General features: G+C 37.1%; 1 protein-coding gene across 5 annotated transcripts in view; it reads left to right on the plus strand.

The window, feature by feature from the left end:
* LOC136246924 (uncharacterized) overlaps positions 1–22,090 on the plus strand; it is a 56,511-nt gene extending 34,421 nt beyond the window's left edge. For 4 of the 5 annotated variants that reach the window (XM_066038520.1, XM_066038524.1, XM_066038523.1 and 1 more), the window contains 3 exons: positions 7,347–7,532; positions 8,205–8,261; positions 20,034–22,090. In XM_066038520.1, the coding sequence (XP_065894592.1) occupies positions 7,347–7,532; positions 8,205–8,261; positions 20,034–21,934 (2,144 nt within the window). In that variant the 3' untranslated portion in view covers positions 21,935–22,090. The remainder of the gene's footprint in view (positions 1–7,346; positions 7,533–8,204; positions 8,262–20,033) is intronic. The other variant, XM_066038525.1, reaches the window with a different exon arrangement.
* Positions 22,091–23,475: the final 1,385 nt, after the last annotated feature.

Consider the following 23,475-nt stretch of genomic DNA (forward strand, 5'->3'; position numbering starts at 1 on the left):
AGCACTAGTTTTCACCTTAGCCCAACATTTTTCAACTAGTAGGATGGCGAGGATAACAAAACGCTCTGTGTGTGTGTGGTTTTCATGGCGAAATCCAAATTGTGAATCCTAATCACATGAGTATTATTCGATCCCCACAATTAATTTCGGCATCCACGTCTATATAATCAGTGCCCAGTTGTAACCCAAGAGGCTCCTTTGATCTGAGGTGTGAAAGTGTTACATATATCTATGTACTTCCATAAAAGACATAGAGTATAGACTCTGCAATTATATATATATATATATATATATATGTGTGTGACTGAATTTTGGAAAATCACCCATATGGGCATGCATGTAATAATTAGAATTTTTGTGTTTAGTGGGTTGCTAATAAGAGCAGGGCACAGTTTTGAAAATATTTCAAAAACTTTCTTGTAATTTAAGGTATTGAGAATGGCCTAAAACCATTAACAAGTAGATATGCACTATAAAGTTTGTGATTTGATCATTAAATATTTTAGTTGTCAAATGCGCCCATATGGGTGATTTTCCAAAATTCGGTCACACACACACATATATATATATATATATGGTACTGCCCAAGTGCAACGTCGCACTAGCTCACATGCAAAATTTTGCTCAAGATTAAAAATTAAGGAGTGTGGCAACTGTTTTGCTTGCAAGTCAACGAGAATCGCAGGCAAAACAGTTGCCATGCCCCTTAATTAGCAGTTTTTTAATTTTCGAGCAAAATTGCACATGCGAGCAAGTGCGATGTTGTGCCTACGCAGTACCATAGTTTAGGATTGTCTAGTGCTTTGTATATGCTTAAAATCTTATACATAGTTTGTAAATAAATACAAACTTGTTTATGAATCTTCATTATCATACAGCATTGTGGGAGCTTAATTGTCTAGGTTACATAATTGAGGCAACACCACAATTGGCATTGGCTTGTATATTCAGCTAACAATTGGCCTATAGGATACGTTCAGGATATAAAATGTTATAAGAGTTACGTATGTACCTGCAGCATACGAGTCACCATGTAAAATTATTATAATATGTATACAGTAATACATAACATTGAGTATGATAGAGATTGGTGTTGGTCAAAGGCCGGCTGTGGTCTCATGCCTGGTTCACTGCATTGAAATTGTTTTCATAAAAGTGTGTGTGTGTACCCGTCTACCTATGTATCTACTTATGTTTGTCCATACACACCCACTTGAGCAAAGTAGTAAATGGTAAAAGCAGCTTGCATGCAAGAAGTAAAAGCAAAATGAAAAGTGAAATGAAACCTGTATTAAACTTCCGCACAGGTAAACTGTGCTCTGAGGTGTTTTCGTTTAGGAGGTCTCTAATACGGGTGTTCAGACTTTGTGAATTACCTTACTTTCAGGTCTTACAGGCATTTAACAACTGAAAAACAACTGTGCAGGCCTCAGGAATAGCCCATCCCTTTGAGTTGAAAGGGGGCATGTTCCCTTACGTATGCAGATGCAAAGGAGAGAATCTTTGAGAATTTGTCAAGAGATTTGTGAGAAAAAAACAAACAAAACAATAACCATCAATTTTGTTCAGCATCAGTTTGTAATTGACCATTTCATGTAGTGACTGTTCTATTATCATCTCTTGCTCTTATAGCAATATTACTTATGTACTAGATCTGGGAGTACCAGTTTCATTGCCCATGAGGGCACATTTGGTTCTTCACCATGAACAAAAGCTAAATGAACAAAATAATATCCTGTCAAAATCATTCAGGCTTGAGTGGTTGCTGGCCACTTATCCCAAGCACAGTGGTAAGCCATACAAGTGGTTTTGGTCCTTGGTGGAGCTCTGGCTAACTGGGGTAGCTGTGGCTGTGCAGCTCCATGCTGTTGAATAAATACCTGCATTGTAACTTTCCTTTCATTTTAGCCAGTTTTTGCAACCTCATGGCCCTTAATTCATTCTTTTGCATCCTTCTTTTATTTTGTAAACAACCCCTCACCACCCCAATTTGACTCACCTGATACATTCAATCTTGAATTAAAAGCTATATGCCGTATGGTGAATGAACATCAAATTGCACCACCATGCTGCGAGGAAGCTCTCATTTGAGATGGTACAGTCGCCCAATTATAGAATTTCGATGTGATATTTTCATTACCACCGGCCAGATACGTAGCATGCAAATATCGTCAGATTAATTTCAAACTTGCAGTAAGGCCTGAATAAACATGCATCAGTTGCATCACTATGTTGTGACTTCTCTTTTCTTAGATGGCATGGCAGCCCAAACATAAAATAATTTTGTATTTTGATTGTCTGTCATGACAATTTCATTGCCACCAGCCAAATAGCAAAAAATCTTGGTCCAGGATTAATTTTAAACTTGCAAAATGGACTGAGTGAACATTTAATTGCATTGCCAAGCTGTAAGGAATAGCTGACTTCTAGTTGCACGATAGTCCAAACATAAATTTTGTAATTTGATCAATGCAACAATTTTATCGCTACTAACCAGATAGCAAACAATCTCAGCTTCCAACTTTCAGTTGTAACTGAGCAAGCATCCAATTAAAGTTTGAAAATTAATTTGAGATTGTATGCTATCTGGCTGGTAGCGATGAAACATATAAAGATACGAAATTATAGTTTTGGCTGCCGTGCATCTAAGAAGAGAGAGGCAGGGTAGACCTAAGAAAATTTGGATTTTTACCAAGTAAAGCAACTCTTTGCAGCGTATAGACCTTTACTCATTACTATGTAGCTGTTTGAGCACAAAAACTCTAGATAACATTCAGCTAATATGAATGTTTGAACTGTTCTGCAGAAGTGCCTGTGTTTATGCATAGATACTATACTAATAACACAGGATTGGAAGCTCTGTTCGCAGACTGAATATAGCTTGTACATTCCAAATAAACACTCCTCATAGTTTCGCGGACTTGCCTTTCAGTTGGTGAAGGCTACAAAAGTCTGGGTACTTCGATACCAACTTAGCTAAGATGATATATGAGCTAGTATTTCTGTGAAATTTAGCTCAAATTGTCTTGTAGCACAATGTAAATTGGGGAGCACTACAAAACTGTATTTTGTGCTTTTTGCTAAGTCCTTGAAGACATACAGTGAAAACTAATGGAATTGTATTAAAGTACAGACAATTCCAAATGGTTTGTGCCATGCATTGGTACAGTTCAACGCTTTTTCCAGAAGATTTTTAATGTTAACCAAACAAGAAGTCACATAGTTTCTGTACCTGTTTCGGGCATTTCTAAGCATCCTCCAGACAATTGCTGGAATTATGTCAAAGCTAAGTGATTTGAGTGTGGCTTAGTGCAACAATTACAGTTCTTTGTTTTGTACTGACCAACTTACAGCTCGTGGAACAAGAGCCAAACTCTGTCCTGTGATAATAGAGCATAGCAACCAAAATAGCAACATAACTAATGACATGATGCGACCGTCAAATTAATTACTTCCGGTACAATGAGGAGTGCCGGTGCATGAAACAGAGCTTCCAATCCCGTGCTATTAGTATATATAGTATCTATGGTTTATGATACCAGCAAGTACTGTGACCTGCAACCAACTGAGCAAAACCAATTGTTTTCGCACGTTCCTCAAATTCCATTCCATTTTATAGCTACTCTGTTATCTATAATAGCAAAGGAGTGGACAGCCAAAGTTTCAGCTTTTGGTGTTGGAGGTATATCGCTAGACAGTTGGTACAGGAATAAACTTGATACATACAACAATATACGGTAAATAAATTACATGCAATTATTTAATCAATCATAACTCATCACTGAAACAAGCTATGAAGATGGGGATTGGCTTAGTTTGTTCACCATGAATGGGCAAGCCGAATAAGGTATAGAGTTCTCTCTATACATATCCCTGTGGACAAAGAAGAAGGCCATTCCATCAATGATATGACAAAGGTAATTTTTATTTCTACCGCATTGTAAATAAGCACCCATAACTCATGCACCTGTTGCTGTACGAATACAAAACAAAGATTTTCGTACTCCTCATGAAAGGTGAACCTGATGGTGTATTGATTATATTGATTATATTGATTTGAGCTTAATTTCAGTGTGTATTAATGTGATTAAAATTTGCATGAATTTTTAAGTAACATGCATGTATTTGCCAAGTTTATTTCAATACATTTTTTTTATTGCAAATTGGACTTTCAGCTGGTTTTTTGCTCAGTGGGTCATGATTTATAGTAGTTATTTGTCAAACTAAAATGATTGCACCTTGAGTTATCAGTGTAGTAAGACAGCGGTATAGAAATTATTTCATTTGTTTCATTGGCAACCCTATGAATATCATAGCATTGGCGAGAAATTAACCAACACTCTATTAAAGTTATTGTCAGTTATTATTTCTCTTATTTGACAAGTGTAAAGACTATATAATTAGGAATTTTAGAAGCTAGTAGGGATCACCACCTGAAGTGCAAATTTAATTCCTACTTTAGCCATGCTGTTTTATAACTAATTCTAAAATTTGCAGTTCAGGTTGTATAAGGACTTTTCGGGTAATGATTCATTTGGCTTGTAAAATCATAACCTTTCTATACACTTGTTTGTTAACAAAATTAAACATTAGTAAACTTCTATAACACTGTATCAAGTTAATGAACAGTACCAGAGATGTATGAATCTACAGTTGTACAACAAAATATCCACCCCTATGCTAATTACATACTACTAAGCAAAGTAACTGTTTTGGCTAGGTTCTGCCCTTTTTTCACAGCTGGGTTGTATTTGTATCGATAGCTAATAATAATGTAATTGAGCATCTGTGAAAACAGGCTCAAAATTATAGAAAAGATGGTAAAAAAGGTTGCGGCAAAGAAATGGCTGCAGTGATATTATGCAATCACTTAATTTCTAACATTACAATATGTGACCGTCTCAGCAAAAACCCGACTTGTTCGCAATTTTAAAAAAGATTTTATTCACTCCAATATCAGTAGTGTCCAAGGAATGGACCACCACAGTTTCAGCCTTCTGTAGTGTGTAGTTTTGGAATTGTAGCACTAGACAGTAGGAAGAGCAAGGTAATCGATTTGTACAGTGACTATACTGAAAATAAACTACAGGCGCTTACATTCGCAGCCATAACTTCCATTTGGATTAGTCTACAATGTTGCAATTTGGTTTAAATGTTCACCATGGATCAGCACATCAGCCAAGGTATAGTATTATCCCTGTAGATACTTGCACATATGGATATGAAGGCGGTTTGGTAGAAGAAACGATGACAATCTTGTTTACCACATCGTAAACAAACGCACGTGACACGCATACCATTAGAGCTAGAGAAACGAAACAAAGATTTTCGAACTCTCCATGAGCAGGCAAATACGTTGGTATATAGTTTTAATCGATTTGAGTCTTCCTCCTTCAAGTACTGGCCCAATAAATACTTGCGTAGTTTTTTTGTAGCATGCATAATTTTACGAATTATTTTATTTTCTCAATAAGCATGCATATGCTTGTGTGAACAAGTCGGGTTTTTGCTGAGACAGTCACATATATCATTGCAGCCATTTCTTGACATTGCTGCCACTACTAGCTTATTTTGGAAGGCCACTCCCTTATTCACAGCTGCGCTATTGTGAAAGAAAATTAATGGCAGAATAGGGAGAAAATACAAAGAATATAAGATGAACTTTGAAGAAGCATTCTTAATAACCACTGGACGGATTTAGTTCAAATTAGGAACGGAAGATGTCCCACACTGAGGAATGTTTTACATAAAAAATGGGTGATTTCTATTTAGCCATCACTGAGGTATGAAGGCGTGACAATAGCATTTTCTTGGTTTCTGTAAAATATATACTACATACTTGTCTGTTGCACACCTAAACATGTTGGCTTTCCTTTGCTGCATGACACATTATCATGTCATGTGTCTTAAATTTACAGATATCATTGTTAATAGAACATTCATGAATAAAATAGCTCTAACGTTTTGGTCGATTATTGTCTACTTATGTGTTTATGCACAAATTTAAGGAAAAATTAGAAATTTTAAGTTCGATTAAGGATCATAGAATAAAAGTTGGGAAACGAGGGAGGTCACCTACACCTGCAGATATACTAGTGAAAATTTAATCCCTAATCCAGTCTATAACCAAGACCAAGACTGAATTAGGGATTAAATGTTCACTAGTACGTATATCTGTACGTAGGTGTAGATGACCTCCCTTGTTTCCCTACTTTTTCTATGATCCCTAATCGAACTTAAATTTTCCAATTTTTCCTTAACTTGTTTGTTTACTTTTTTTGTAACATTATTATGACTGGTGAACCCACACATACCGCATCAAAGAAAGGATGGCACCAGAATTAATGTTTTCGTCTGAATGTGCGCCCCAGGTATCAAAAACTGCTTTGAAAGTGCAGTGGCCACTACGCTTTGCTTTCAACTATGTTCAGCCCGTTACACAGTACTACAGATGAAAAACGGTAGAAGAAGTACCTCTGAAACAATCCAGTCACCACGAAAATACGACAATTCATGCATCCCAAACTATCAATTTTTGCCTCAAAAGTGCAGCGGCCATTACACTTCGCTTCCAGCTATGTTCAGTCCGTTACACAGTGTTACAAACGAAGAACAGTGTTAGAATCATCTCTGCAATCAGTCCAGTTACCACAGAAAATACGGGAATCGTCCGTTTACAAATGTACTGTAGGGAAGCCATACATCATGCTACCGTGAATCTACACCTTGGGCCGTCAGCAAAAAGAAATGGGCCACAAAGGAGGACAAAGGTAAGTCCATGATGTGTGCATTGTACATACTGCGGTATTATTATTAACACTTTACAGTGACCAGCACTGAAGGTCTACAACAACATGTGCTGCAGCCTTAGGATTACCTAACCTAGTTTCAAGGACTTAGACTTAATGACTTATACAGTAGCTGGAAAGGTGTGCCAAAAGACATGTCTCGTGACGAAGCGACGTCGAACAGTGAAAAAAAAATCAAGCCCATAGCCTTAGCTGTTATCAAGTTACGAAAGTGCCATCAGTATGATCCAATAAATTGTTACAAAATTTTTAAAATATTTTATTCAATGGAATTTTCTACTGACTAACTACCTGATGCCTTCAGGAAAGCGTGGGCTTGGTTATACTTAACCAATACTGCCAAGGTACCAGGATAGAGTTGTGAAGGTGGTTTTTGGATGAATTGTGAACTAGGAAAAACCCAAATCTCCATGATGCCTAGTATACAGTACTACCATACTGTATGTCACTGTGCTGTATATTAGTGACTATATACCATTTAATCTAAGTATCGGATTTTGTGCTTTTTTTAGTTTATATCTTTTGACATCAGTACAGAACTACTGAATGCTGTCAATTCACCAAGTCTGGTTCCAACACTACCCACTACAACTACTACAAATACATCACTACCTAATATTGGTATCAGCTCGTCATCTGGATCACATCATCCTACAATACTACACCAGGCATCAAATAATTCATCAGAAAGGATTAGGACAACCCCAGTTTCCAGTGTATCAGGTTTGTGAAGTACAAACTTGTGACCGTATATTTTGGAAAATCAACCATGATGGCACATTTAACAAAGCAAACAGTTGCTGCTAAAATAGAATTCCAATCAGCTTTACAGCTATGAAGTCTGTATCTTGAATTAGAATTACAACATACATTCCAGCAAGTGTATCACTTCCTTAATGGTAACACAGTGAATTGAAAGATTCTTTACAAATGACATTATGGTTGATTTTTGTAATGTTCTGAGGGTCCCTACTCCCTAGTGTTTATTGGATTAAATGCTATAATTAAAACATGCAGTACCAGGTTGCTGTTACTGTATAGTGTGTATGAAGTAAAGCCTGAATTGTAGGTTATTCGTAGTACAGTACATACTTATCATATAATGTAATATGAGCTGATCATGTAGCTACTTCAAGGTTTTCTTTCAAAATTACTTAGTGTTAAAGTTTAATTTGATATTGAGCATTTTGTGGACAAAGTACCAGAAAAAGAAATGATGCACAGCAAAACTTAAAATTATGGCTTGGGCTTTCCAAAAGTTATATAATTGTTTTCCTTATGTTCTAGAAAACCTTCCAACTTGTTATTCAGGCTTGCATGCATCGTTCACATGCTTTTATCCAAAGAAATTTATTATGCTGTAATATGACACATTCCTTGCTTGTGCATACACAGGAGATGTTTCATCACTACGAGCACAATTGGTGCATGAACGCAGTCGCTTGGAAACAGGTTGTTAAACTATCTGTACATATAACCATGTATATACAGTGTGTGTTCATCTGTGCATGTATAATTGTGACCAGATTTTACAAAATCACAGAGACATATTTTCTGGGTGATACTGTATGGTGAGCATGAATGGCAGTTTCTGGCCTTGTGAAGGATCTGGCTTAACAAGAATCAACAGTGTACTAAGCTCGGGCATTTTATAATTATATAAACATACTGTGCATGCATGGAACACATTTAGCAGTTATTTGTGACTGGATTTTACACAATTCAAATCACACATGAGAAGGTTTGAGATAAATGCATTAAAACTTCCCAAGGATAGTGAGCACACATGAAATTATCACAATGAGATGCATCAGAGTTTCCTGCCAAATAAGCTAGAAAATCTGAACAGCTGGATGAGAGAAGTACTGTAGTATCACCAATGCTCACAAAGGGAGATATAGACTTTAAAATGCACAATTGGAGTTCAGACACGAGAATACAGGACTACTTATGCTGGCTTCTTAGTGGCTGATATGCAGCAATATCAACACAGACAAGTTGATGTTATTATGCTACTTTTAAAATCCAGGCGGCCGTACAGTTAATTCTATCCTATTCTAACTAAATAGGCAATTAATCAACCATGTATATAATTTATTTGTATTCATGCTGTTGGTATTAGTGATTCAGCTAGATTATTTACTATATAGAAAGCCTCAAAGCTGCCCTTCATTTTTGCTCACGTAAGTATGGGTATGCCCACCTTTCAACTCGAAGAATGCGCTGCCTCTGGTAGCCTAAGACGCCTTCAACATTGTTTTATAGTTGTTAAACATTTGTAAAACTGAAAAGAAAGACCGTTCACGAAGTATATGAAGAGTCGCCATACCCGCATTTCAGACTGCCGAGAAGAAACCACCTCAGAGCAAAGGCTGTGTGTGTGGAAGTTTAATACAGAGTTAATTTAGCTTTCAATTTTTACATCCTGATTGCTTTTTACCATAATGTTTTTGTTCACGTGAGTGCCCCATATGCGTATGGGACAAGTGATCTGCCCACCCATATACGTACAAGGCAAAATATGTGTACGGTTTATACTGTCGTTTGCATCAGTGTTCGAATCCCGTAATGCTATGCATCACTGCATGGTGCGTACGGACAAACAAACATAGGTAAGTAGGTACACACACACACACACACACACACACACACACACACACACACACACACACACACACGCACACACACAAACACACACACATTTTTACAAAAACAATTTGAGTTAACCAGGCACGCACTTGCTGTAAAAATTAAATATTTTGGTTGACTGTATCAGGCCATCCACCAGTATTGCTGATTTTTAGTACTAACTAAGTGTGACCTAGTCAGAGAAAACCAGTCTTATCGAAAGTATCAAGAAATTCCGATTTTAAGTATTTGGTATGTTGTAGCTTGCCAATGGTTGAGGCTTTATGTATCAAGTTTTCACCTGTTTTACACCAATTCCTTGCATCCATTGTACAAGTTTCCAACAGCTAAGTTTCCTGCCATTTTACATAGTTCTTTACTCCATGTTGACTGTACCAGATGAGCTCCAAAAGGGGTAGGTGGTGGGAACCGGAGGAGGGCATGTGGTTGTTTTAAGAAACCGAGAATGAATTAGGTCAAGTTATGGGACAATCAGGTCTCAAAACTGAAAGGACCTTTGTAGCACAGTCTTTATTCAATGCCATGAAGCTGTACATCCGCATACAGCCTTCCCCAGGCTGTCCAGAGCTCCATTAGGGCCCCAGACTGCTTGTACAGATCGCCACTGTGCTTGGGAAAAGTAGCTAGCAAAAGCAGACCACTGAAGTTTAGCTGATTTTGGTTGTGAAATTTGATAGTAGCTTTGTGTTCTTGGTGAAAAATCAAATCTGCTATCATGGGTGATATGCCCCAGACCCATGCAATCACAGATTATTTCATGACTGATTCATTTTAAATTATTGTTAATTTAATAATGACATAGACTATGAGATGTGTCCTTTAACATCCAGCCTTTCGACTGTTGTCAGGTGGGCTGTCAGATAGACTGCAAATCAAGTATTGGTGATCTTTAAAACTTCTATGTACAGGGATTTCCCTAAAGAGTGGTAAAGCGGCGCAGCACTGCTCTACTTTACTATAAATTCTTTAGATGTGGTAAAAAGAATGTATATAATAAACAAATGGACTTTACTGTTGGTAAAAAATTTAGTTTTATTGCTCTCATTTATTTTGTGTTTCTGTTTGAGTTATTAATACTATGTTGGGTGTCAAGACTCTTCCATGAAAGCACATACATTTTCCAATACGTAAATTATTGCAATGTGGTTCCAGATCAATTTACTCTAATAGAACAGTCATACATACATTCTAATATAATAGTTAAGTAAAGGACATGCATACTCTACTGTAATTTTCCAGATAGTCTGTTTTCATATTATCTGCTAATTTCCAACATCCAAGAACTAGAAGTGAGACTGCTAGCTGTGGTCAAAATACTGGCTTTGGGCATAGGAAATAATATAATCTTTGTTTGAGCTTGAGACAAACACCATACAGTACATACGTACTTAATATTGCAAACTGATATCTTAAAAACTTTGGTGGTTAAAATTACAACCCTAACTTTACCCTCCCCCTGGTCTTCATACTGAGAAATTAACATAACTTCATGTTATTTTATAATTAGAGCACTGTGTGTATGTAACCATAGATTATATATACTACGTACCTGGGATTGGAAACGGAGACACGTGATCCAATTACTTGTGTACATTTGCTCAAAGCAATCAGCATTGGAGCACACTCCCCAAATAACCACCCATTTTCAAAGTGTTTGTATGGTAGAAGACGAAGTAGAAGACTTAATATCCAGGTTGAGATACGCCTAAAGCCACAAATACTGGTAGGTCAGTAGTTACTTAGACACTTACCGGGGCCAGTGATTTACCTAACAAATTTGCTGTTCTGTTGTGTCAAAACCATTCAACCGATGGACTCAAAAAAAAAAGTTTTGGGGGGGGGGGGGGTGTGCAGTGTAATGGGAACATTTCCAACCCACAAAAAATGTATATAAGATTAACGTTTAGTTATCCAAGTGGTACTAGCTAAGTAATTATGTCCTTTTCTTAGCTGTTTTGCAGGCCTGTAGCCTGTACAAGAATATGGTAAACTCTTAGTGCTTCTAGTTTCATTCATTTGTAAACCTGACAATTTCAGAAGATAAAATGATAGGCAATTCTGTATAGAGTGGTACTGTACAGCTCTCAAACTTGAATAGTACTTCAGCTAGTCAAAATATTTATCCAATGAAGACCTACTAATAGCTACACAGTTTTAACATTTGATGGTCACATGGAGCACTGATTGAGACAAGTGTACAATGTTGTGCATGTTTCTGTGTTGGAACAGAAATTAAATTGAGTGTACATAGTGAATGTTTTAGTAGACTATGTTATATGGTTTCTACCACCATACTCAATTTCACGGCAGTGGCTGTTTTAGCTATTCACAGCAACTACAGACTCTACGTATATACGTGACATAATGTTACAACCGACTCCGTTGCTGGATAATTACAACCATCCCTCTAGCAATATGTTGCAACATACACTGATGTGCCATACCATCATGTTGTTAATTTATTACTAAGAACAGCCTGAGCTTGGAACAGCATAGAAATATATTTTTCTATAGTCGACTTGTCCGCTACAAAAATCCTATCAGTTTCAATGTGAGATTAATCTTTCACAGCAACAAACACTGTCATTGTATTCCTTGACAAGTGGTAGAAAGACACAGCACAGGAAGAGTTTTGTTGACCTACAAAAAACAGTCTACATAAAGACTGAGCTACGTTAGCAAATGCAACACTAACATTGTACAATGTACAATAGAACCTGTCCTGTATAGAAAGATTACCTCTCTGAAATTGGCCAACTTTAATTCCTTAGTGAGGCAGCTATACACTAACCCAATTGTATAAAGCAAACATCAAGAAATGTTGCCCTGAAGGTGACCGGCTTAGGACAGGTTCCACTATACATCAAACACATTGATATCATGCATTCACAATGCAACAGTCAAAAGAGAGGGAAATCACAGTAATCATATACTGCACTGTGCTAAGCAGAGATGCCGGGTACATTTATCACCACTACTCTTGCCACTGCTATGGTACATTCACTTTAAGGTAAGTGAGGGCAGGTAATTCTGGACACTTAGTTTGTCCTCAGCAATGGAAGAATCCCACGATGGTTAATTGTATTACAACATATATTGTACAGGAAATGCACCATAAGATTGGCCTTGCAACCATAGCTACAGTTACTGTTAACTCATCGAGTTAACAGAACATACTGCAGCTGTTTTGGGACTGGTACTCATACCATTAGGCCAGACCACTTTTTCTCTTTGTCACTGGGTAGGGAGAGAAATAGTCTTTTTCAAATCTCCAATTGTCTTAACATGTCATGAGGTTACAAGCATGCAGTAATAGTGACCCTGTGTGCTTAAATTACGATAAAACAACAATAACCTGATCATTGGTAGATTCCAATACAACTTTAGACACAAACTGGATGGTTCAACTATTTCATTACAATGGAAAGATTCACTAGGCTATATATACCATCAATGTCGTTGTTTCATTCTCCCAAACTCATCTACCCATTCACACCAGCAAAGTTTCTACTCTAAGGGATACTTTCCATCTAGAAATGTACTCAATTTTGTAATTACATAAAATTTAATTTTTTTGTAATTTCCCACAGCCATATCACCTGTGCTGTCTGCACTGTAACAATAATGTACGTACCATTGTGTCTGAACATGGTCTGAGTAATTCAATCTCGAATTCAATGAACAAGAGACTTCTCCGCTGACCACCCATTCCTGTCGAGTTCACCTGGTCAGCTAACTCCAAATAATGCCTTCATTTAGTAAACCTACGAAATATGAAATGTTCAGTTAAGTAGCCTTTATATCTCTATTAGCTCGCTATGAACTCACAATAAAATGAAAAGAATCAACTACTATCCTGACTAGGTGCTTCACTGTCGTAAGGGTGACCTCCAACGCAGATAGTTTGGATAAAAACTAGCATTTCCAATCCCGGGTAGTAGTATATATAATCTATGATGTAACACAGGACTTATTAAATGCATAAAGGTAAGCCATTAAGTTGAAAAAAAATAATCATAGCCTGATTTTGGAACACCTACCGTTTTGACATGGTACACAATTCTAGCATCAATGAGCCTGTACAATTTCCCACCATTTAGATAAGTATTTTCACAAGAGTTGCAGGACCACAAGTTCTCACACCAGAGATGGTTGGGGAGGGCAACATTTAGATTAAGATTAATGGATGCCATAATGGCAAGTTCCAGGCCAAATTGCATACCCCTTGGAGCTGTAGATGACACTAAATGTACACATTTTGCGTTAACATAACTTTGTCAGCAACTCCAAATCAATAACATCATCTGAAGTCATTCAAGTATCTTCCTAAAACCTCAAGAGTGATGTGTATGCTTTGATATGCCTGCAGAAGTCCATCTCCAAAAGGCGTTCGCAGACCATTAATTTATTGCTACCCAGATGGTGTAGCCATATTAATTGAAAGCTTGTTTATGTATACATTTACAAAATCAGGTCACCATGTACATGTAAGTTTAGATGAGTTTGCTCTGCAAACTGTATATCTAATCCAAAACAGCCAAGCTGTAAAAAAACAATGCGGCCTTCAAAAAGGCTATGGTGAAAAAGATGTGAAATCCAAGGTGGCGGCCAAGAAATGGCTGTGATGGTAGGTTAATGGTAAAAATTTTAATAACGGTAATTTAGGTGAATTTTGTAAGCGGCACAAAATTCACCTAAATTGCAGTTATTAAAATTTTTACCATTAACCTACCATCACAACCATTTCTTGGCAGCCACCTTGGATTTCACATCTTTTTTCACCATAGCCTTTTTGAGGGCTGCACTGTTTTTTTACAGCTTGGCTGTTTTGGATTAGATTTCACTTCTTTTTGTATTTGTATACACCAAAGCCGGCCTATGGTCGGCTTTGGGATTTTTTAACCTGTCTTTTTTTCTTTACCACAGGAAGAAGAAAAGATGAAGCAGATGTACTTTAAATATTTCTGATTTAAATCAGTAAATGTACAAATTATATATATATATAATACACATATTTGTTATAGAACTCTCCATGGTGGTTTCTTTGTAACTGAACACTCTACAAGGTGACTTCTTCTTGCTGCTCTCTCTACAGGGTGAATTGTTTGTAGCTGAACAATCTACAAGGTAAATTCTTCTAGCTGATCTCTCTACAGGGTGATTTGTTTGTAGCTGAATTCTGTGCAGGTGATTTGTTTGCAGCCGAGGTCTTTACAGAATGGTTTCTTTGTAGCTGAACTCTCTACAAGGTAACTTATTCTAACTGATCTTTCTACAGGGCAATTTGTTTGTGGCTGAATTTTCTACAAGGTGATTTCTTTGCAGCTGAACTCTCTACATGGTGGTTTCTTTATAGCTGTACTCTCTACAAGGTAATTTCTTCTAGCTGATCTCTCTACAGGGAGATTTGTTTGTAGCTGAACTCTCTACAGGTAATTTGTTTGCAGCTGAACTCTCTACATGATGGTTTCTTTGTAGCTGAACTCTCTACAAGGTAACGTCTTCTAGTTTATCTTCTACAGGGTGATTTGTTTGTAGCTGAACTCTCTACAAGGAATCTTCTTCTAGCTGAACTCTCTACAGGTGATTTGTTTGCAGCTGAACTATCTACATGATGGTTTCTTTGTAGCTGAACTCTCTACAAGGTAACTTCTTCTAGCTGATCTTTCCACGGGGTGATTTGTTTGTAGCTGAACTCTCTACAAGGTAACTTCTTCTAGCTGATTTTTCTACAGGGTGATTTGTTTGTAGCTGAACTCTCTACAGGTGATTTATTTGCAGCTGAACTCTCTACATGATGGTTTCTTTGTAGCTGAACTCTCTACAAAGTAACTTCTTCTAGCTGATCTCTCTACAGGGAGATTTGTTTTTAGCAGAACTCTCTACAGGTGATTTGTTTGCAGCTGAACTCTCTACATGATGGTTTCTTTGTAGCTGAACTCTCTACAAGGTAACTTCTTCTAGCTGATCTTTCCACAGGGTGATTTGTTTGTAGCTGAACTCTCTACAAGGTAACTTCTTCTAGCTGATCTTTCTACAGGGTGATTTGTTTGTAGCTGAACTCTCTACAGGTGATTTATTTGCAGCTGAACTCTCTACATGATGGTTTCTTTGTAGCTGAACTCTCTACAAAGTAACTTCTTCTAGCTGATCTTTCTACAGGGTGATTTGTTTGTAGCTGAACTCTCTACAGGTGATTTGTTTGCAGTTGAACTCTCTATATGATGGTTTCTTTGTAGCTGAACTTTCTACAAGGTAACTTCTTTTAGCTGATGTCTCTACAAGGTCACTAGTTTATAGCTGAACTCTCTACAGTGAGAATCATAGGCGGATCTAGGAGACATTGTCAGGGGGGGGCCAAGTGGGGGCAAGAAGTTTTAGTGCACAACAGTGTTAGAAGATAAGAATGGAATTCTAGTACACAAGTTGTATATATTCATTTGAATAACTTTATTCAGCATATAGCTGGTTGAATAATGGACATACAGTTTTTAAGACTAGCTAGTTGGAGAAAAGTTTTAAAAATTAGACCTCCTAGGCCTGAATTTGACAGCATTTTTGATAGCACTTATAGCTAACAAAGTGTATGCTTTGAAATGCATGCAAAGATTGGTTAGCCTATCTGAGACAAACCTGCTTGATGGCGAAGTGTACACTAAATCAAAATAAGGAATAGCTAGTTTTGTTACGTTGTGTGAAAGTTGTAATTTGATGACGTTAGAATTGCGACTATTCTATTAGAGTAGTGACTGCTCTATTAGAGTATCTCGATCTTTTTGCAAGAATTCCAATTTATTTGCCTTACTTTCTTTACAGTATAGCTACAGTTTAGCTACAACTGTAAGGTACATTTATAACTGCTATCTTCTATTTACCCATTGGCTTTCTATACTTCTGCATACAGTGTGAATACATGAGTCTAGTTTCTGGTATCAATATAGTATAGGTCCAAGGGGGGCAAGAAAAGGGCCAGGGGGGCACAGCACCCCTTGGCCCCCCCCTCAGATCCGCCTATGGTGAGAATTGTTAGTAGCTGAACTCTCTACAGGTGATTTGTTTGCAGCTGAACTCTCTACATGATGGTTTCTTGTAGCTGAACTCTCTACAAGGTAACTTCTTCTAGCTGATCTTTCTACAAGTGATTTGTTTGTAGCTGAACTCTCTACATGATGATTTCTTTGTAGCTGAACTTTCTACAAGGTAACTTCTTTTAGCTGATGTCTCTACAAGGTCACTAGTTTATAACTGAACTCTCTACATGATGGTTTCTTTGTAACTGAACTCTCTACAAGGTGACATCTTCTAGCTGATATTTCTACAGGGTGATTTGTTTGTAGCTGAACTCTCTACAAGGAAACTTCTTCTAGCTGATCTCTCTACAGTGAGATTTGTTAGTAGCTGAACTCTCTACAGGTGATTTGTTTGCAGCTGAACTCTCTACATGATTGTTTCTTCTAGCTGAACTCTCTACAAGGTAACTTCTTCTAGCTGATCTTTCTACAGGGTGATTTGTTTGTAGCTGAATTATCTACAAGGAAACTTCTTCTAGCTGATCTCTCTACAGGTGATTTGTTTGTAGCTGAACTCTCTACATGATGGTTTCTTTGTAGCTGAACTTTCTACAAGGTAACTTCTTTTAGCTGATGTCTCTACAAGATCACTAGTTTATACCTGAACTCTCTACATGATGGTTTCTTTGTAACTGAACTCTCTACAAGGTGACTTCTTCTAGCTGATCTTTCTACAGGGTGATTTGTTTGTAGCTGAACTCTCTACATGATGGTTTCTTTGTAGCTGAACTTTCTACAAGGCAACTTCTTCTATTGATCTCTCTACAGGGCAATTTGTTTGTAACTAAACTCTCTACATGGTAGTTTCTTTGTAGCTGAACTCTACAAGATGATATCTTCTAGCTGAACTATCTCTTTCCATACTTACATGAACTCCCTACAAGGTAACTTCTTCTATAGCTGATCTCTCTACAGGGTGAATTGTTTGTAGCTGATCTCTCTACAGGGTGACTTGTTTCTAACTGATCTCTATACAGGTTACTTGTTTCTAGCTGATCTCTTGAATTCTCTTCAGGGTGACTGCTCTATTAGGATGACTGCTCTATTAGAGTATCTCGATCTCCCCATTGCTGCACCAAGTTGGATTTCGTGGTATAACTCCGTGGCTTTAAGTCTGATTCTTCTACACCATTGAAGATCCTTTCTAAGGTGATTACTCCATCTGTAAAATGATTTTCAAAGCATTACCCCAAACGATTTATCTGGTAGGCATGGCAAGTAGTCGTTTTTTATTAACCAATCTCGGTTGCGTACACACTGTTGGTTTTTTCATTGTATCTTCCTGGTTTTTGGCTTGATTTCTTTCAAACCACAAAAGGTTTGAGGTTCAATAGTTAGCCCATTCACCCACCGATTTTCAGCTTCTTCCCATACACGGTTTATCCTGTAGGCGTTACAACATATTGGTGTTATTTTTCATTAATAATCGCTCATAACTCTTTGCCTGTTTATCGTATTTTAGCCAAAGTTGGTACAGAGATGCGCCTTTATACCCCCCTTCTGTGTGCCAAATTTCAAGGCAATCGGATATTGCGTTCACGTTTTATAGCAGTTTTTGTAAGTGTGCGAAAAAAACAAACTAAGAAACTAAGCCCATTTTTGAAGTCGCATATCTCTGGAACGCTTGAAGCGATTTCACTAAAATGTGGAATGTGGAGTGCTGAAGTTGGAGGGAGTGTCCACAACAAAAATCGTCCTGTTTCACCAAGGCAGCACAGAGCTACGGAGGTGCGAAAAGTGCATTTTCTTTCTTCCTGTCAATATACTCACAGGTGTTGCTTGCCGGCTTCTTGGGCCGCACAACACACTACCACATGTCTTGATAATGGAGAAACATAATAGTATGCAAAACAGTGCATGTACATAGCTTTTAGGATACAGGGGTGTAGGAAGATATTTGGTGCCCAGTGGTAAAATAAAAATTAAAAAGGTCATGACTGCTTTATTAGAGTCATTGACTGTTCTATTAGAATATCTCGATTTTTCAGTAATATGTAGTACAGCGTGCTGACACCCATTAGTACCGCAACTGGAAATATTTATGGATGCCCAAGCACCCATGCTTCCTACGCCCCTGGGATAGCTGATAATTCTGCATTTATCATCGGGTTATGATGCAATACAGAGTGCGTAAGTGTACTGTACTTGGGGTTTTGTTTAAGGATGCCTCAATAAATCTGTCTTTCTAAACAAAGAGATGTAAATTTGTTTTCAATCATTTTATTTGTTGGCAATGTTGATTGTGTTGCTGCTTTTTGTAGTTCTTTTTAGTCATGATAATACTGAGATGATCATTTACATTAATGGTAGTTTTATGTGTATTTGCATACATCATTTTAAGGACTGTTCAGTATGTATACATACATAGTATGCTCATTACATTAGAGCAACGCAAAAGAGAAATATCATTGAAAGGCAGCACAATTTATGGATACTGATTTTTATAATAATAGTTGGTTAGATTATGGCATCTCTTTTATGTGCCACAAAGCTTTTATCTTGAACAATCTTTTTAATTCAATCCTACATGACAATTGTAATTGTAGTTTATCAAATACACTGAGATCAATATTCATTATTGCTATAGCTATGTAAAACAACCAAGCTGTAAAAGACTGTGCAGGATTTCAAAAGCCTATCCCAAATTAAAATGGGCCATAAGCTGGCTTTTGGGTTTGATTTAACGTTTATTCTTATCTACAGATGACAGATTTTAAGTTATCAGAGCTGACAATAGCGGTCCATTGGTGATGGAGTTGGGAGTTAAGTGTGGTCATCCCCAACTTGAGTGAACCCTTAACTACCTTTTCGATGTATTTCGTTACTTCTTTTTTTACTTTTTCTTTTGGAGTATTTTGAATTTTTGACCCCATAATTTTACACCATGTTTGTAACTCTGTAGCCATTGATGCAACATCTTCCAAACAACAAAAGCTGTAAGCTATGATGGTTAACCTAATTATAGACCAATTTTTCAAATATTCCCATACAGTGAGTAGTTTACCCTGTACATATGCTTGATTAATTACAAAAACAGACTAGGAAAAATTGGGCTCTTATGGAATCAGTCATCCGTAATTCTGTGAATGTTTATCAGACTTAGTGCATAAATTTGTCTTAATACTTGTATTTCCTTAAGGTAAGCCAAATATCAAGGAAATCAATTCACACATTATATTTTGCAACAGTTTTATTGTGTGAAAAACTCTAGGTCCATGAAACAAAAAGGACAAAAAGTATTTAAGCCAAACTTTGAGGGCTTTATTTCACAAATGCAGAGTAATTTTGTTAAAAATTTGGTACATTGGGAGTAGAAATTTGCTGTATAAAAAATATTCCATTCGGGGAAGCGAACATGTAGCTACAGTACGTGTACATGCAAATAGTGCTTTCTTTATTCCTGGTGTGGCCCACTGGCTTTCTCTGCTACACAACATACTATAGTGTCTCTTGATGTTTACAGTTTATTACTTGTGCATAACTTTACTGTCATGTTGATTTACAGGGATAAGGACTCCTGTACCTCCTCCATTACCACCCAATTATGTACAGCGGGAACAACTATCAATTGAAATGGTCACTGAATTATGTCAGTCCACCATTGACCCTAATAGTTATGGGACAAGTTTAACAGTTACTGGAGCTGGTGGATATGGCAAGACTTCTGTTGTCACTGCTTTATGTCATCATCCTGTGATAAAGGAACAATTCAAAGATGGTGTTGTGTTTATAGAACTTGGACCACAAGCTACTGATCCCAGTATGAAACTGAGCCAGTTATATCACTTGCTAACTGGTCAATACTTGAAACAAGGTGACATCAATTATGCTGAACAGGAAATCAATGAACTTACAAGTCTTTATTGTCGTAACCTTCTTGTCATTATTGATGATGTGTGGCATGTTGAAGATGCTGAGCCAATAGTGAAGGCATTTAGCAGCTGTAAAATAGTCCTCACTACCAGGATGAATGGCATTGATCAATACATACCTACCAAACAGGTAGTTAGTGTAGGTCCAATGGAGCAAAGTGAAGCTATCTCCCTACTGACCTGTAAAGTGATTGATATTAGTCAACTATCACAAGAGGATCAGAACTTACTTGATGAACTAGCTCAAGATGTCCACCTGTGGCCACTGCTTCTGTCACTCATCAGAGGTCAATTGTCTCATTACATAAAACGATATCATTCATCTCAACATCAAGCCATTCAAACAGTGCAAACAAAATTACATGACAATGGTTTAACAGCTTTTGACAAGAATACCATTGAGAGAAGTCGTAAATATGCAGTCAAAGTTTGTATTGAAGTTACCTTGGAATTACTAACAAAATCGTTATCAGATAAAATAAAATCTTTTATATTGTGGACTGGAATTGGCAGACGACTACAAAGAGCAGTATTACACAATCTGTGGAATATTACAGAACATGAAGCATTGGACATTACCGATATGCTGTGGGCATATGGCTTATTCCAAGTTACAAACGTTACAATACCTCCACATAATGACACACAACAATGTGTGGAGGTTCATGCTGTCATCAGTCAGTACATCATTGAGTGTATGGAGAGTAGTGAAGTGTTTACTCTGTCACCATTTGGTACATTGGGTACCTCACAATCAGTTGCTAATGAACTAAAACACCTATTTCAGCAGTCTTGTGGAATAAGCGATGTGACATCATTATCTGCTGCAAAATACTTGAAGTATAGAAAAAAAGAAATAGAAAATGACCTATTGTCATTCTACCTCACAATGCTGAACATGCATATGATAATTGATCCACATTTTATTGCAAATGTGTTGACACGGGTAAAAAAAGGTATAATGGCCTCTCAAAGTATTTTAATATTTCTACCTTCAATATGTGAACAAATTGATTTGCTGATAAATGACTGCCACCAAGCAGTGAAAGATGTTCTTAAATGGAGTAGAAAGGTGAATCAAAGTGCTCAGCAATGTCTAACTCAAAATAAATATCACACTTTAATCCAAACAATAGAATTATATGTTAAAAATTACCCAATAGGGTTGATAGCACAAAGAGCAATTACCACTGTGATGAACATCATCCCATACTGCGACGGTACACTTTTACATAACTTGACTATGGGTTGTGAGTTGCTACAGATGAGAACCCCTGAATATAATGACAGAAAACTGCTGGTATTTCCAAAAATTAAATTCTACATTGAACAAATCGAAAAAATTAACACTTCGTTACTGTCAGGATCATCTCCTATAGAACAAACTTACTTTTACTACATGTCTGGAAAAGAATTAGAAGAATGTAAACAACTGAATTCTCAGTACTTGATGAAACTACAGGAAGTTGCTCCTATCTCTGCACAGTGCCATGCTTCAGATTACCATTCATCACTTGTGAAGCTAGGCATGTAGTAACTAACTATTGTAGCTACGTAGCTACAACATTATAGCCTTTATTTATCTATCTATCTATCCATTTACCTATGTTATTGTCATTATTTTGTTATTGGCATATTGCATCATTATGTACATACTTGTACTAATAATTTAGGGTGGTAGTTCATCTTACATTTTGTTATCAGAAGTCACAGTTGATGTACCACAGGTATATGTGCTCATAATATTATGTGCTCAATCATAGAAGCCACCATGTGTCTGCATCAAAGGAAAAATTATATCTGTGCAGTGCAGTGATACTGTATTTATTAACAAGAATTCATCACCACCAGTCCAATACAATTTAATTACAAGAAGAACTGATGCCTATGTGAACAGCTTCTTCCATATATAGGCATGCATTTGAAAATGCCAACATTATAATGGGTACTCTGTGTGCTGTTATGTCAACATAATACTAACATTAAAATTTCAACTTATGGAGCTTAATTAATGTTTCTTGAAAATAATTATTATAGATCAATACTCCCTAACTGATCAGTTAGTGAAAACTATAATAGAGTACTCAAATGCACTGTGCATTGCTCCTTAGATCCTCTTTTATAGAACAGTCACTTTGTAGTGAAACAAATCACAATAGTACTAGTGCATAGTAACTAGAGGCCACTTAGCAATGGCACAGTGATGGGTACACAGTATATATTATATATATACGTATATCTAATCCAAAACAGCCAAGCTGTAAAAAAAGTGCAGCCCTTAAAAAGGCTATGGTGAAATCCAAGGTGGCGGCCACGAAATATACAATTAAATCATTCACTGATAAAATGTTGCTAACTTGGATAAGGTCTGTAAGGGAACTTCTCTTGAACATGAGTTGTAATGAAAATTTAACTAATGGTTTCCTATATAATTTACTATACTAGATCATGATAATACGTGTACAATCATGTATGTAAAATTCCATTACTGTGTTTATTGAAAAACCATATGTGACCCAGTCTGGGAAAACTGGGCTTATCGCCTTTTTAAAAGTATTGAGAAACACCGGTTTTAAGTATTTAGCGTGTTGTAGCTCGCAAATGATTGGCGCTATGTGTAACAAGTTTTCACACATTTTACACCAATTCCTTACCTTCCACAGCATCCACTGTGCAAGTAGCCAACAACTAAGTTTCCCGCCATTTTAAATAGTTTTAAACAGAGGTTGACTGTATCAGGAGAGCTGCAAAATGGGTGGAAGGCGGGAAAGATGGTGTTCAAAAATTGCAAAGGAAGGTGTAGGGATGAATTGGCCAAGGTTTGGGCCATTGAGGTCTCAAAATTGGCTAAAATGAAAGGAAATTCACAGCAGAGGTACTTATTCAACACCACAGAGCTGCAGTACAGGTACAGCTACATACAGTCATCCCCAGGCTGACCAGAGCTCCATTAAGGCCCCACACTGCACGTACGGATCACCTCTGGATTTGGGAAAGCAGCCTGCAAAACCAGACCACTCAAGTCTTGATTGTGGTTTATTCATGTAGCTTTGTGTCCTGGGTGAAAAATCGAAT

This window comes from Dysidea avara, chromosome 2 (assembly GCF_963678975.1).
Source record: "Dysidea avara chromosome 2, odDysAvar1.4, whole genome shotgun sequence".
NCBI lineage: Eukaryota > Metazoa > Porifera > Demospongiae > Dictyoceratida > Dysideidae > Dysidea > Dysidea avara.